At 42.5% G+C, this 13,791-nt stretch overlaps 2 protein-coding genes across 4 annotated transcripts; both read left to right on the top strand.

Annotated features, from left to right (window-relative positions):
* Nucleotides 1-948: 948 nt before the first annotated feature.
* LOC116310311 (phosphoglycolate phosphatase) lies at nt 949-3,272 on the top strand. 2 transcript variants are annotated; one of them, XM_039616038.1, is made up of 3 exons: nt 949-1,145; nt 1,261-1,864; nt 2,191-2,516. In XM_039616038.1, the coding sequence occupies exons 2-3, from the start codon at nt 1,270-1,272 to the stop codon at nt 2,514-2,516; spliced, it is 921 nt and encodes a 306-aa protein (XP_039471972.1). In that variant the 5' UTR covers nt 949-1,145; nt 1,261-1,269. The 2 variants fall into 2 exon arrangements, with proteins under 2 accessions (XP_039471972.1, XP_031582934.1); XM_031727074.2 differs by having other exon boundaries at nt 952-1,864; nt 2,191-3,272.
* Nucleotides 3,273-4,993: 1,721 nt separating this feature from the next.
* Nucleotides 4,994-13,698, top strand: bricd5 (BRICHOS domain containing 5). 2 transcript variants are annotated; one of them, XM_039615988.1, is made up of 8 exons: nt 4,994-5,042; nt 9,124-9,272; nt 9,597-9,712; nt 9,910-10,047; nt 10,125-10,274; nt 10,367-10,474; nt 11,650-11,800; nt 13,352-13,698. In XM_039615988.1, the coding sequence occupies exons 3-8, from the start codon at nt 9,659-9,661 to the stop codon at nt 13,444-13,446; spliced, it is 696 nt and encodes a 231-aa protein (XP_039471922.1). In that variant the 5' UTR covers nt 4,994-5,042; nt 9,124-9,272; nt 9,597-9,658; the 3' UTR covers nt 13,447-13,698. The 2 variants fall into 2 exon arrangements, with proteins under 2 accessions (XP_039471922.1, XP_039471920.1); XM_039615986.1 differs by having other exon boundaries at nt 9,101-9,272.
* The last annotated feature ends 93 nt before the right edge of the window (nt 13,699-13,791 follow it).

Below are 13,791 nucleotides of genomic sequence, written 5' to 3'. Positions count from 1 at the left end.
AATAAACTCCACAGGCATGAAAACCGAGAATTAGGTAGACTAGACATTGCCGGTGCTCACGGTGAAAGAATTTTGTCAATACGACTTGTACTTTTCATTTGGGAGCGATTTGTTTCGGCCTGACTTTTCTGTTCATTTTAAGCAGCAAAAGTGAGGTGCATGTCTGTGTGTGTGTATGGAGCCGTTAGGTGCAGTCACTATAGCAACCAGGCTCACACCTGCCTGCTTAACGAGCTCTGTCTCTCACTGTGCCAAGATTCATCTTAAACACTTCTCTTTCAACCACTGCTGTGTCCACAGTGTTTGCTCTACAGCCATCATTTTACCCTCAAAACGTCGCCATCGTTCTTCTCTTTCCAACACCGTGTCTTTCAAAACTCATAGATACAAACTTTTTAAACTGTGTGGATCCAAGTGGAGGGTTCACATTTTAGTCATTCAGTGATTCAACGAATATGAACTTTTAATATTCATTCAGAGGTTTTCTGACTCTAAATTTTCTTTTCTCATTTCTTAGGTTTTTCTAATTTTTATTGAAAAACTTTTCAGCTATTTTACAACTTCTACTGTGTGATTGTCAGCTTTTAGCAGTTCAGCACTTTTGTTTTCAGATGCAAATTTCTGTATTTTTTATCTCATTCAACATTTTTAACTTAAAATTCACAATTAATTCATTTCAGTGCATACATTCAATTCAAGCATTCACTGCAGTTTCTTCAGAAAATGCACTTTTGTTCTGATTTTTTCTTAAACTTTATTGAAACCACGATACAAAAAACATAACAACTAAAAAAATCAGAAGATGGGTTAGAAAACAAATGTGTTTGCTGATTGAGTTATTCACAAAAAATCATCATCATAAAGCACCTGTTCTTCTAAATAAAAAAAAGATTTTATTACTTTTATTTTATCAAAGCGGAAGTTTGACCGGACTTCTTAGTGTGTGGCTCCTGTCGCTTTAAGCCGGTGCGGAAGTACTCGCTGCATTGATGCAACGCTCGGCGGTCAGAAGGTCAGGCTGCTTCTCCGGTGGAGTGGAGCTCCTCACACAGCACACCAAAACCGGTTGTTTTGACCGGTTATTAACGGTTAACATTTACAGCTCGCCTCTTTGTCTCCTGACATAGCGCTACTACTTTACTTGAGTAAGTATCGTGACAGAGGCTTTTTTCCCGGTGAGGAAAGCAACGTCCAGTAGCGATAGCTGCCAGCCGGTAAAGCTTCCCGTTTTTAAATTTCTTCACGCTCCGTTCGCCGCAGTCTTCCCCGATGTCTGTGTCAAAATGCACCCGGCTGAGCGGAGCTCTGGTGAAGCAGCTGCTGGACTCTGTGGACAGCATCCTGTTCGACTGCGACGGCGTCATCTGGCGGGGGGACCAGGCCATTCCCGGAGCTCCTCAAGTCATAAACCTTCTCAAGGAAAATGGCAAGAGGGTGTTCTTCGTCACCAACAACAGCACTAAGTCCAGGAAGATGTACGCCGATAAAATGACCGCGCTCGGCTTCGACGTGACGGAAGATGAAGTGTTCGGGACCGCTTACTGCTGCGCTATGTACCTGAAAACGGTCTGCAAGCTGGAGGGCAAAGTGTACCTGATAGGAAGCAACGCGATGAGGCAGGAGCTGGAGGCGGTGGGGATCCAGCAGACCGGGGTGGGACCCGACCACATCTGCGGAAAGCCGATTGACTGGGCAAACGTGCCCCTGGACCCCGAGGTGAAAGCGGTGGTGGTCGGTTTCGATGAGCATTTCAGTTACATGAAATTGAACCGAGCCATGCAGTATCTGACCCAGCAGGGCTGTCTGTTTGTGGGGACCAACAGGGACACCAGGCTGCCCCTGGAGGGAGGCAAGGCCGTCCCAGGTAAACAGTTACTCTGCACTTTATTCCATTTAACGCATTTTTAAAACTCTGTAGGTGCCTTTTGTTTGCTTTTATTTCGGTCAGAATATCCACACAACTGTTTTCAGAGTAATGTCAGCACAAGGGATTTATTGTTCAGCCGTGTTTAACCCTAAACAGAGGTTAGAAGACCTGAATAGAGGCAGCGCTGAGGCTTTTAAGTGTATTGGCAACAATTTATTTTCAATCTTGTCCTCTTTCCTGTCAATCTGAACAAACCTAATCTGTAGGATTAAACAGTAAACGGTCACCTCACCTACCTACTGACTGTCACTCTTAACCTTCAGGTACCGGCTGTCTGCTTCAGGCCGTTGAGACGGCAGCCCAGCGTGAGGCCCAGACGGTTGGGAAGCCCAACCACTTCATGTTCGACTGTGTGGCCTCCCAGTTCGGTGTGAAAGCTGACCGTTGCCTGATGGTTGGCGACCGTCTGGACACTGACATCTTGCTGGGCTCCAACTGCGGCCTGAAGACCCTTCTAACCCTCACGGGGGTCAGCACTGTGGCAGATGCCGAAGCCCATCAGAAAAGCGGCTGCCCAGAGAGGCAGGGGATGGTGCCGGATTACTACGTGGAGAGCATCGCAGACCTCCTTCCAGCTCTGCAGGGATGAGACTGAGAAACCTGCACAACACTCAGGATCCAGTGTTTTTTCTTTTGTTTTTTTCTTTAAAAAAGGGAATTTTTTTGTTGTGTGTTGTTTTCTGCTGCTTCAGATCATCTCTGTAACAGCACTTACCTGCTGTGGGACAGGAGACTAAAGCTACAGAAGCTCTATCTATATTTTATTTTATCTGCTAAACCTAATTTTAATATGTTTTAAGTGATTATTAACAGCGTGAGAACAATAATCCTCAGTATTTTTTCAATGTATTTAAGCGTTAAGAGTTACATTGCAAAAATGAGTGTGTTCCTTTCTTTTTTTTTTTAAAGATGTCAGTGAACTATAAAAGCCCCTACCAGATATGCAATGTAACCTCTTGAGCAACTACAAGTCAAACTTGGGAAGAGAAGTGAGCACACACGAAGTGTCAACAGTTTAGTAATAAGGTTTACATCATTGTTCCAACGGGCAGAATCAGACTGAAAGGCGCTGAACTGGCTGAACTTGAGCTTTCTTTGTTCTGTATTCTAAGACCTCAACACAATGTTCCGATATCTGCATTTAGATTCAAGGGATTGTGCAAGAGTAATATTTGGATCCGTCATGTTATTTATTACGTTATAAAACAATCACATAACATTTAAAAAAAAATATGTCTGACTTTTCTTAAGGGTAAGTATCACATCCAAAAAAGACATGTTAAACTCTAACATGAGTTTAACTCATGTTAAACTCAAAAATAAACTATTTTTACATGATCTACCATACCGTCTGCCTGGTTCATGTTTCTTGTTTTTAACACGTTCACTGATTTCCTGATTATTACTTTTAAAATTGTTGAAACTTCTTATTTTTGGGTGGTTTTAATTTTCATATAGAAGATGCTATAGCAAAATTCATCAGCTTGATGGACTATTGACCAGCACATGTCCTTCAGTGTGCATAGTAAATACAAATTGTTTTCATGCATTTGCACAACATCTCTAAAGTGCATGCACAGGGACTAGACAGAGAGCATATTTCTCCTATCACTGGCTCCCAGTTAGATCCAGAATCTATTCTGAAATCCTTCTCCCCACATACAAGGTCTTGAATAATCAGGCCTTATCTTTTGTTGAAGACTTCAGAGTACCGTATCACCCCAATAGAGCACTTCACTCAGACTGATAGCTTACTTGTGGCTATTTAGAGATCGAATAGGAGGCAGAGCCTCCAGCTTCCAGTTTGGGTTCGGGAGATAAACACCCACTCTACTTTTAAGATTAGGCTTAAAACTTTCCTTTTATATAAAGGTTACAGTTAGGGCTGGATAAGGTGACCCTGACCCCTCCTTTAACTATGCTGCAATGGTCTAGGCTGCTGGGGGCTCCCATGATGCACTGAGTGTTTCTTTTTCACTCGCTATGTGTTTATAAATCACTCCGTATTTCACCATTAGTTATTATTAATCTCTGGCTCTCTTTCACAATGTGTCAAACTCACTCGCAACAAAGGACACGTTTTACATATTGTTTTTAATCTAGGCCTGAACATCAAGTCCATTTATTCTGACCACTTGTGTGCAATGTTCCCTCTAATTTTTCACATGTCTGAGCGAACACACAAACTCCCTGAGCGATCCCTTGGACCACTGTGAGCGACATCAGACGTGTGCACTGTGGTCGCGCCGGCATCTAATCCATCCAAGTTACATGGTTTATTAAAATAATCAAATTACAGCATTTACATTTATGTTAGACTACTTTTAATTAACTGCTTTAGCCCACTTACAATGAAAATGTAAAAGAAATCTAGTCATTGACCTGTGTAGTATGTTAACACTATTGGAAGTAAAAATAACTTGAACTCCAATTTTGAAAACACAACTTTCTTTCTTTTTTAAAAAAAGCTCTGACTTGTATTATGAGTCTGTGGTCTGGGAGAGAGTCTGTAACTCTCTGTCTGCAAAATATAGTATATAATGACCAATGCTGGGCACTTAATTATATAGTTACTACATCAAAAAACTAACTCAGTTTGGCAAACAACAAAGATTTTTGCAGCTATTTTTTTTTAAATCCAACCAAGGCATTTTTAAATAAACATTTCAAACTATTTACAGAACAATCAGCTGTTCTGCATCAAATCTGATGCCACACAAATCATTTGTGCCACTCCAAAAAATAATTTCTGTCCACTATGAGATAAAGGAGAACAACAGCCTGATACCTGCAGGCCTGACAACAGGAGATGTATCACTCCTGTACAGTGTTGGGACTAACGCGTTATTAAGTAACGCGTTACAGTAACTACGTTATTATTGTGGTAACGAGCACGGTAACTAGTTATTATGCCAAAACCAGGAACGCGTTACTCGTTACTGGGATTTAGATAGGCTCGTTACTCGTTACTTCGTGTGGTGGATATCGCGGAGCTTCCACAGATTCAATAACATTAGCAAGTGGTGGAAGCCAGCAGGTGGATGAAGGAAAAGGGAGGCAAGAGGAGAGACCCGAAGCGGCCGCTGGTCCGCGTGTCAGGTGAACTGAACTTCAGGTAAGAAGTTATGACCTGCAGTCTATCTGGGTCAGATATAAACCAAGTTTAGGTGGAGTTTATTTTCGGTATGCTGACATTTTCGTACTGCGTGCTAGCTAGCATGACGGAGTTTCTATACAGCTGTGTGGGTGCTATGTTACTGATGCTGAACTTTATTTTGTTCATACGGTTAATTATTAGAGTTGCCAACCGTCCCGTAAAAAACAGAATCGTCTGGTATTCAGAGAAAATATTACGCGTTTCGTACTGAGGTGAAAAGGAACACAGTTTGTCCCAGACTTCAGCTACAATGAAAAAGACACAAAGCTGAAGCTGCACAGCTGCCTCTCCTTCTCTCCTTCTCTCCTCTCCCGTTTCTACTTCAATCACGAAACTGATCAATGATCAGCTGATCGGCTTTTCTCTCTTGTTTATTTATCGCCCACTTTGCGCCAGAAAGAGGAAACCAGCGGATGTCGCGTTAAACAACAGCAGCACGTTTAAGCTTGATCAGCTGTTGTTAGAATTTATTTAATATTAATTTCTAGTATCAGCTGATGTTTGCTGGAGCCACAGCTGTAAAGCTGCTGGTCATGATGTCGGTTTGGATATGTGGTGAGAGGAAACATGCAGATGAAACCAGGAGATGTCCTTACTGAATCATCAGAGCTGAACAGGTGATGGAGAAACAGGTTTACCTGTTAGGTGACATGAATGAGTTGAAGGAAGTTATGAGCTGTTTCTGAGAGACAAATAACACCAGGATCCTTTTCTATGTAGCTGACAGCTGGTAACTGTGCAGGGGCGGATCTAGCAAAGTGTTGCCAGGGGCCAGGTAGGGCATTAACAGGGAAAGGGGGGCACAAGGAAATACTTTTCTTTATTATTCTCATTTAAAATGTCTCGCTTTTAAAAAAATAATTATCTGAGTCTTACAACAAACAATTGATAGATTGATACATATATACCATCAGAACAGTGTACATCACTGTCACAACAGTGTTTATTTTCATTCAAAGGCTTTATGATTTTTCCTATAATGGTGGGCGGTCTCTAGTCAAAATGCCCGGGACGATTTTTTTTTTTTGTCCCAGTCCAGCTCTGTATGCAGCTCATCTGCAGTCTGGTGTTACCTACATCTTCCTATTCAGAAGGCAGAATTTCTGAGTTCTGAGTACAATCAAAACCACCACGACTGCAGTTTTGTGTTGGATGTAAAAAGCAGGCTAGAATCATGGCGGCGGTCAACGACGGTCCAGGCGTGATTTCTCTCGTGGAAATGTGCACATTATTTTTTCCTTTCTGTTGGTAGGTGGCACAGTGCACTTGTGGCAAGTAAGCAAGCTAGAAGACTGGCAATCTTGCTGGGTATCCAGTTACGGAAGCAACACATTAACAAGAGAATTCTGAGTAAAACCAAAGTTACTTTCCCTAGTAACTAGTTACTTTGAAAGTAACGAGTAACTTGAAGTAACTGAGTTACTTTTTTAGAGAAGTAACTAGTAATGTAACTAAGTTACTAATTTAAAGTAACTTACCCAACACTGCTCCTGTAACACCTGTAACATTCAGTACTCGCCTCATTGTTCTGGCACACAGCAAAACTATTGACTACACTACACACTAACTACACAAGATTTGCGCTAAACGTCGCAAATCTCTCACATATCAAAGCACCGCCGTCACTCCTAAAACTTCCCCCCGTTTCTTAACAACTAGATGCCACGTTGCCATATCATTTTTTGATTGGTCGACATGGTACTTGTTTGGACGAATAGGAAAGGGAGAGGGGGGTGGAGTTTGTTTTTGCTCACAGGCAGAGAGCGCTTTCGAGCCTTTTTTCTTATAAAACGCCGTTTTTACCGTTTCTTCCAGCAGTAAATATAAACAACGACAGTATTCAGGAAGAAAACCAAACATTGCATATTTTTTTTTATCACAACTCTGGTTTTACGTGGCCTACCAACACAATTTAAAAACTGGTATAAAGTCCACACTTTTCCCGTCAATTGTTTCGTCTGTCCTGCTCACATCTCCAATGGTTGTACAAGTTGTCATTAACGTGGCTTCACTCCACGTCAGCCCAGTGTTGCCAACTCCTCAGTAAGGAAAATCGCTATTGGTTGTCCTAAAAGTCGCTAGAAGTCGCTAAATGACGTCATCACCTAATTTGCATAATTGTTCATGCTAATATAATTGTAACCTATGTTGTTGGAGAGAGAAATGACATCGTGGAAGAGACATAAAGTGAGTAAAAAACGTCCTAAATGCATTTAGAGTTTATTTAGAACTACAAATTAAATTTCTTTTAGCAATTATTGTTTTTTTAATGTCACAATTCCAACCCTGCTCCTTTACCCGGGCTTGGACCGGCAAAAGTGACCCGAAATAGGCACTCTGGTGGAGTTACTTTGTGTGTGTGTGTTTATAAGTAGTTTTAAACCTTGTGATCCACAAAACAGCATAAGAGTAAAAGAGTAAAAGAAGAACTGACTGCGTTGCAGCACCCGCTGCTTGTTGAGAGTAAAAGCGGTATGTGCTTTCACGTCTTTTTTAGCGACTTTTTAAAGAAAAAAAGTCGCTAGGGGGTCTGAAAACTCGCTAAATATAGCGACAAAGTCGCTAAGTTGGCAACACTGCGTCAGCCACGCCGCTTTGCCAGCTAAAAGACCGGTGTCGGCACATAAGGACGCTGTCATAGCCTGTCAACCACGTTGATTGGCTGCGTATATACGAATGTAAATCGCATTATTGGCTGGACTATGGGATAAGGTGGCATCGTTCTAATACAATATGGGAGCAGCCAGTCACTTACTGACTAACACTGCAAAACAGAATTGTTAAAGTATTAATTTTAATTTCAATTCAGGTTAATTTTTTTTGTGCGCAACACAGATTTTCTGTGCGCAGAGACCGTGCCAGCAGTGCGCAATTGCGCACGTGCGCAGCTTAGAGGGAACATTGCTTGTGTGTTCTTTTTTATTCACTTAAGATTTGAACCCTGTTACTGGTTATCATATAAATACAGAAAAATATTTTTTATCATCTTTCTGCACATCTTTCTGTTGTTTTTAACACTGATAATGTGTGGTAGGTGTGGTAGATGCCTTGATTATTAAAATTTACTGTCTTAAAAGTTGAAAAAAGGAGACAGTCAAAGTTCTTTAAGTTTGTGAAGACATTTCACTTCTTATCCAAGAGGCTTCTTCAGTTATAAAAAGAAAAACTGCAAAGTCCTACATCTTTAACCCCAACTGGGTTTTTTTTTCCCTTGGAGGATCATGTGTTTTACCACAAGAGCCAAGGTGTGAAAAAGTTAATGATGAAACCACTCAAAGACATCGCTCCGTGCTATGGCTTATTGAGGTCACCTGAGGCATGGTGTGAGTGGGGACTGAAGCTTCTGGGAAGGGTTCTCAAGACTGCATTGTAGGTGGCTAATAGCTGGTGTCATAAGTCACAACCTCTGTTCAGTGAGGGTTGTACACAGCTGATATAGATAGCCTCCTTGTTCTATTGGTTACAAGGCTCCAAACTGGGAGCTGTGGAGCTGTAGAAGTTGGTTCCACTTGAATAAAATTGAGTTGAACTGAACTGAACTGAAATGAGGTGCTACGCCTTTGTAGAAGTCATCCCTGGATTTCTTAAAAGTGATTCAGAATGCTGCTGCAAGGCTTCTCACCACACCCCCATGTGACACTGATTCTGTCTTCCTTATGCTGACTCCCAATAAAGTTTAACGTTCAATTTAAATTGTGCTGATCACTATCACAGCCCTCGAGTGCTTCTATTTGTCACTGACCTGCTACATCCATACCCAACGTCTGAGGTCTGCTGATCAATGCTTCTGGCCCCCAGTTTGTGGAACTCTTTCTTTGGACCTAAAATCTGTGGATGCTGTTAATACCTTTGAAAAGAAACTCAAGACTCCCCTGTGATGGCATGCCTTTATTTAGTTTTATCTGTTTATAGAATTTTAGTTGTTGTATCTTATTCTGTAAAACACTTTGTGACCTTGCTTCCTGTAAAGCTCTATATAAACAAACCTTACATACTTACTTCCTCGTGGCTTTAAGTTTAGAGTGAACTTCTCTCAAAGTCCTCAGTCACCTTGGGCTGTCATCGGCTGGATGCAGCACCAGCAGCAGCATATCACCCCTCACCTGACGAGAGAAGCTTTCCAGCCCGTGCCTGCCTTACCTCTTTGTCCTTTGTTTGGACTGTTGGGGAGAAGCCAGTTCCTCTCGTGTAAGTGTATGTTGGAGCAAGGGGAGAAAGGAGTGGGGGGACAGGGGCAATAAAGAGATGGATCATGTTAAAGAGGCGTATTAAGCCACATTAGAGAAGACATTTAAAAAATGAAGGAAATTGCAGGAAGACAAAAATTGGAAATTGAGTTTGGCGAGATCTGGAAGTTTAGGGTGAAGCGTGACTTTTTTTCCCTGTTTTTGGGGGGGAGGGAATCTGTGAGACCTGAGGAGGGGAGGGGGAGGTGTGAGGTTTGTGAGGACAAAGAAAAGAGAAGCCGGTCAGGTGTACCGAGTCTCAGTCCAGTGCTGGTCATGACCACAGCTCCATGCCGGTAGCTACGAGAAGGGAGCAGACCGAGTGAGGAGCCGCCAAGGGACACAGCGATGGTGAGGTGCTGGAAGCGTTCAGAAAACCGCCTGGAGGAAGAAGAGTGCGCAGTAAGAGCATTACAGACAAGAGGGAGGATTTGAAATAGCTGGGATATGTTGGTTACTTACAGACCCCACTTTTGTTGTATTGCAAGTTTACAAGTTTATAGCTGGGTGGGTTCCTGTTCACAGCCCGGGACTTAAATACCCCAAATAACCATCAAATAGGGTTTTTTAACGCCTGTTGCTGGTTCATGTGTTCTCAGGATGGGGGCCCTGAGGAGTCCCCTTTGTTCCACTTCCCGCACAAGGCATTCTGGGTCAGCCTCTCAGCCTGCCTGCTCCTGGCCATCCTCGCCCTGGGTTTGACGGGGCACTTCGGGAGGTCTCAGCCTCACTCTCAGGTACGACACACACCTTCCCTTATCGTGCCCTGGTTTACATTTTCCAACTTCTGATTTACCAGTCTCTGTTTTTTCAGCCTTTGCAGACTGTGAGGTTCACTGTTTCAGATCAGACTGGCGCGCTTATCAACCAATCAGCAGTTGTTGACCAGCAGAATGACCTGGTGACCTTTTCTGTGACCTCGTCGATGAATCAGACGTCCACTGTGCTCTTTGATATAAAACATGTATGTCCAGATGATTTGAATTACGCTGATTAATTAGAAAAAAGGGGGAACGTCTGCGAGTTATGATGGGTAAATGTGTTTCTGTGTTTCAGAGTCTGATATGCTACAAACCCGTCAGCCAGGAGAGCTGCTTCCTGAGAAAGATGGAGGAGTCAGACTACAAGAATGTGAACTCCGTCCTCCACGAGTCGGCACGCAAGGTAGCGGGCAGGGGACATGTTATATAATATGGTCTTCCCCACTGCATTACGAGAGACATCAAAGTGCACCAGGCATATTAAGAAAAAGTTGCCCTTTTAGCTCTGCCAGGTGTTTCTAAGGTAGCAGCTGCACTAATGTGTGAACTGGCATTTCAGTGCACTGCACCACTGAGCCAGGACTTGGTGGTTTTGCATGACTTTGTGGGGTACGCCGTACAAAGAGAGAAGTGAAGCGTACAGGGCCGCGAAGAGCCTCATAGTCTGTCTCTCTTACTCCAACGGCTGAATTCCTCAGCACATCTGATCCCTTCAGCCCCCTCGGCGTGCCCGGGGATATTCTTACAGGAGGTTACGGCAGCGAGCCCGAGCCCTGGACTGGGCACAATGGCCACTCTGTGTGAGGGCTTTTCAACTTTTAAGGCGCTTCTTTTTGGATTAAAATACAGGTTGATGCATTAAAGGGCCAGCGTGTATCTGCTTGTTGACAAATGCCTGGATCTTGAACACTGACATCCAGTCTTTAAAAAGTTTTCATCTGTGTCATTATCTGATTCTTAATTATGATTTGACAATATGATCAGGTGAATGGTGCTGGCCCTGGCTGAATGGAGACTTTGAGATGAGTTGTGGGACCTTGGAGGTAAACTGAGAGGGACTTCTTATCATCTTTTTACACAATACCCCAGTTCCTCGTCTCAGAAGCTGCTTTTCTGTGATCCTGTCTCATGGTGTCACATATCTCATACAGGCTCTGTGTATTCAAACGTAGCTGCTGTAGCCATTTAATCTATGATATTGGGGCTAGCAGATGTGGCTTGTCTGTGCTGAGGCACAATGGTCTTATTGGTTCTTTTTAACAGAAAAGGAAAACTGGTTGGTGTGTGAGCTACTTCAGCACAACAGGACTTTAAGCGGTTTGTTATCAGAGCCAATCAGAGTTGTAAGAGGCGCAATTACGCACAGTGTTTGGGGTGAATGTGAGCACAAATGCGCAACCAAGTCGGCCTCATCAGTGAAGATATCAGGCTAATAGGAGCTCAAGTTTCCATCTTTTTTTTTCTCGCTTTTTCTCCTTTATGAGTTTAATATGATTCCTCACAGTAATTAAAATACTTTCCGCTGAAAATAAGAACTCTTTGTTGTGGATATTGATACTGCGGTGCTGTCCTCGGCAGAGCCAGTTCCAGCTGTCTGGGAATGAGACCCAGAGGCAGATGGAGTTCCTGGGAGTACTGGCAGCCAGTCAGGTGAATGTGTCCTCGCTGGAGGAGCCTCTCCAGGCCCTGTGTCAGGACAGGTCGGTCCACTGGACCAGGAGGACCGAGGGTGAGGGGACTGCTTTGGCATAAACATCAAATGTTACGTTAAAAAAAGCTTTACAATTATTCTGATAAAGTTTAGAAAAAAAAGTTAAACTAGTGAAAAAAAAGCTGATATATTCTGAATTTTACCTGTTGTCAACAAATCCACATGTTTTCACTGTGTGACATCTTTTTGCATCATTAGAGGTGGGATATCAATAGTATCAGTATCTATACATCCAAATATCAATAGTATCAATACCAGCTTTGGTATTAGTATCGGTACTGGATTGATACTTTGTTTCTATCCTATCCTCTATCCTCTCAGTATGTAGCTCACTGAATTGTGGTGAGAAAAGTATTTTTTGGGGATATGAAAGAATATACCTCAAACATGCACCATGAAAAATGTCTGAACCGGTTTGTGTTGACTGTCACACACATCATAAAAGAAGGTGACCTAAAGTGCTTTAGGGACAAGCACATTTCAAAATACATGACCACCACGAAGGGGTTGTTATAGTGATGAACTAATTTAACTAATTATTGTAGACAGTAAAAAATTACAGTGATTTAGTGGTCATTAAAATGTGTTCAGAATGTACAAATTGATGATTAATCTCACAGACCACACACACTGCTCTCCCCTTTATAAGCTGCCTTTACTGGTTATAAGTCTCGATATCTGCAATACTGATCTTGTATATATTTAGTATCGCATCAATACCAAAATTTGAAGTTTCGCACAGCTCAAAGATCAAATGTGCATTAATCCAAAGCTGAAAATATCTCCCAAAATATCCTGAGTTATGTTTTCTGCAAAACTAAAGAAAAAACAGTGTGCTGCATTTCTCCTCTACTTACACTTTCAGGAAAAAAGAACTGGCGTCAGGCTCAGTTCCTCAGGATAGTCAGAACATTTTATGGGCTCTGGATTTTTAATAAAATTTGTCTATATTTGGAACATGGGCTTTAAAAATTGGTTTCACAAGAGCTTCAGATTCGGCTTAAAAAGCGATTTCTGACACTGTTTGACAAAGCTGCACCAAAGAGCACCACGGAGTCTTTTACTCTGATGATGATCCCTTTAAATACTCAGAAAACAGTGGAATTTTCTATAACCACCCCAGAACTGTTCCCTACTAGTTTCATAGACTCATTTATGAATCGACTCTTTTTTCCAGACACCTGAGTCACAAATTGGGAGAACAGAACAGAAATTATGCTGAAGTTTTCACACAAGGGCTCATTTGTCAGGGTCACCGGAGCCTACGCGCAGAGAGGTTTTTCAATTAGCCCTGCGGCCGCTCCGCAACGCAGCAGCGTGTCAGACTGAAACCTGATTCGTGGCCTAATGTGACCTTTCCACGGCCTGAAAGTCTTTTTATGTACTTCACTGTGTGCTCCCTCAACAGCATGTACGCGAGCCCATTCTGAACAGCAAACTAAATCTGGCTGCTTTTAAACCATGAATGATTCATGCAAATGACTGCATTTCTAAATGATTTGTTTTCAAGTGACACTTTAATCTAAATTTGTATTTTTTAATGAGTCACATGACCTCTCATTTTCTCAGGCCCAGGCAAACAGAGGTTGGTCTACTTCTGCATCGACATCTGCTTCCCCAGCAACATCTGCGTGTCCGTGTGCTTCTACTACCTTCCAGAGTGACTCTGCATTCTCTCTCGATCCTCCCGGCAAAAGATCAGGGAAACAAAGTTGTCTCTTTTTTTTTTGTTTTTGGCTCCCTCTTCAAGAACAAAAGCGAGCTTTGACTGTTTCCTTTGTGCCATACAGCCACCAGTAAACCATTTTCTTCCTTCCGAGAAAGAAGTGAGCTGGAGACAGGCTGTCACATTTATCGCCAAATCCCCATCATCACTCTCTTCATGTATAATTCCCTCTCTGGTGGCACGCTTCAAAGATTAAAGAAGAAAGAACCCTCGCCCCCCGTTTTTTTGTTGTAAATGCCTCTAACTGTATGTCCTGTAACAGACTGCTGTGTGTAACCGTTCC

Source organism: Oreochromis aureus, linkage group 8 (assembly GCF_013358895.1).
Source record: "Oreochromis aureus strain Israel breed Guangdong linkage group 8, ZZ_aureus, whole genome shotgun sequence".
Lineage (NCBI taxonomy): Eukaryota > Metazoa > Chordata > Actinopteri > Cichliformes > Cichlidae > Oreochromis > Oreochromis aureus.
The sequence above is the reverse complement of the archived record's forward strand: the minus strand, read 5'-3'. Positions and strand labels throughout refer to the sequence as shown.

Bases quoted from the DNA above. Each gene is read 5' to 3' on its own strand.
- LOC116310311 (XM_031727074.2), top strand. From the start codon at position 1,270: ATGTCTGTGTCAAAATGCACCCGGCTGAGCGGAGCTCTGGTGAAGCAG. The intron at 1,865-2,190 runs GTAAACAGTTAC...CTTAACCTTCAG, and splicing joins GGGAGGCAAGGCCGTCCCAG to GTACCGGCTGTCTGCTTCAG.
- bricd5 (XM_039615988.1), top strand. From the start codon at position 9,659: ATGGTGAGGTGCTGGAAGCGTTCAGAAAACCGCCTGGAGGAAGAAGAG. The intron at 9,713-9,909 runs GTAAGAGCATTA...ATGTGTTCTCAG, and splicing joins TGGAGGAAGAAGAGTGCGCA to GATGGGGGCCCTGAGGAGTC. The intron at 10,048-10,124 runs GTACGACACACA...CTGTTTTTTCAG, and splicing joins GGTCTCAGCCTCACTCTCAG to CCTTTGCAGACTGTGAGGTT.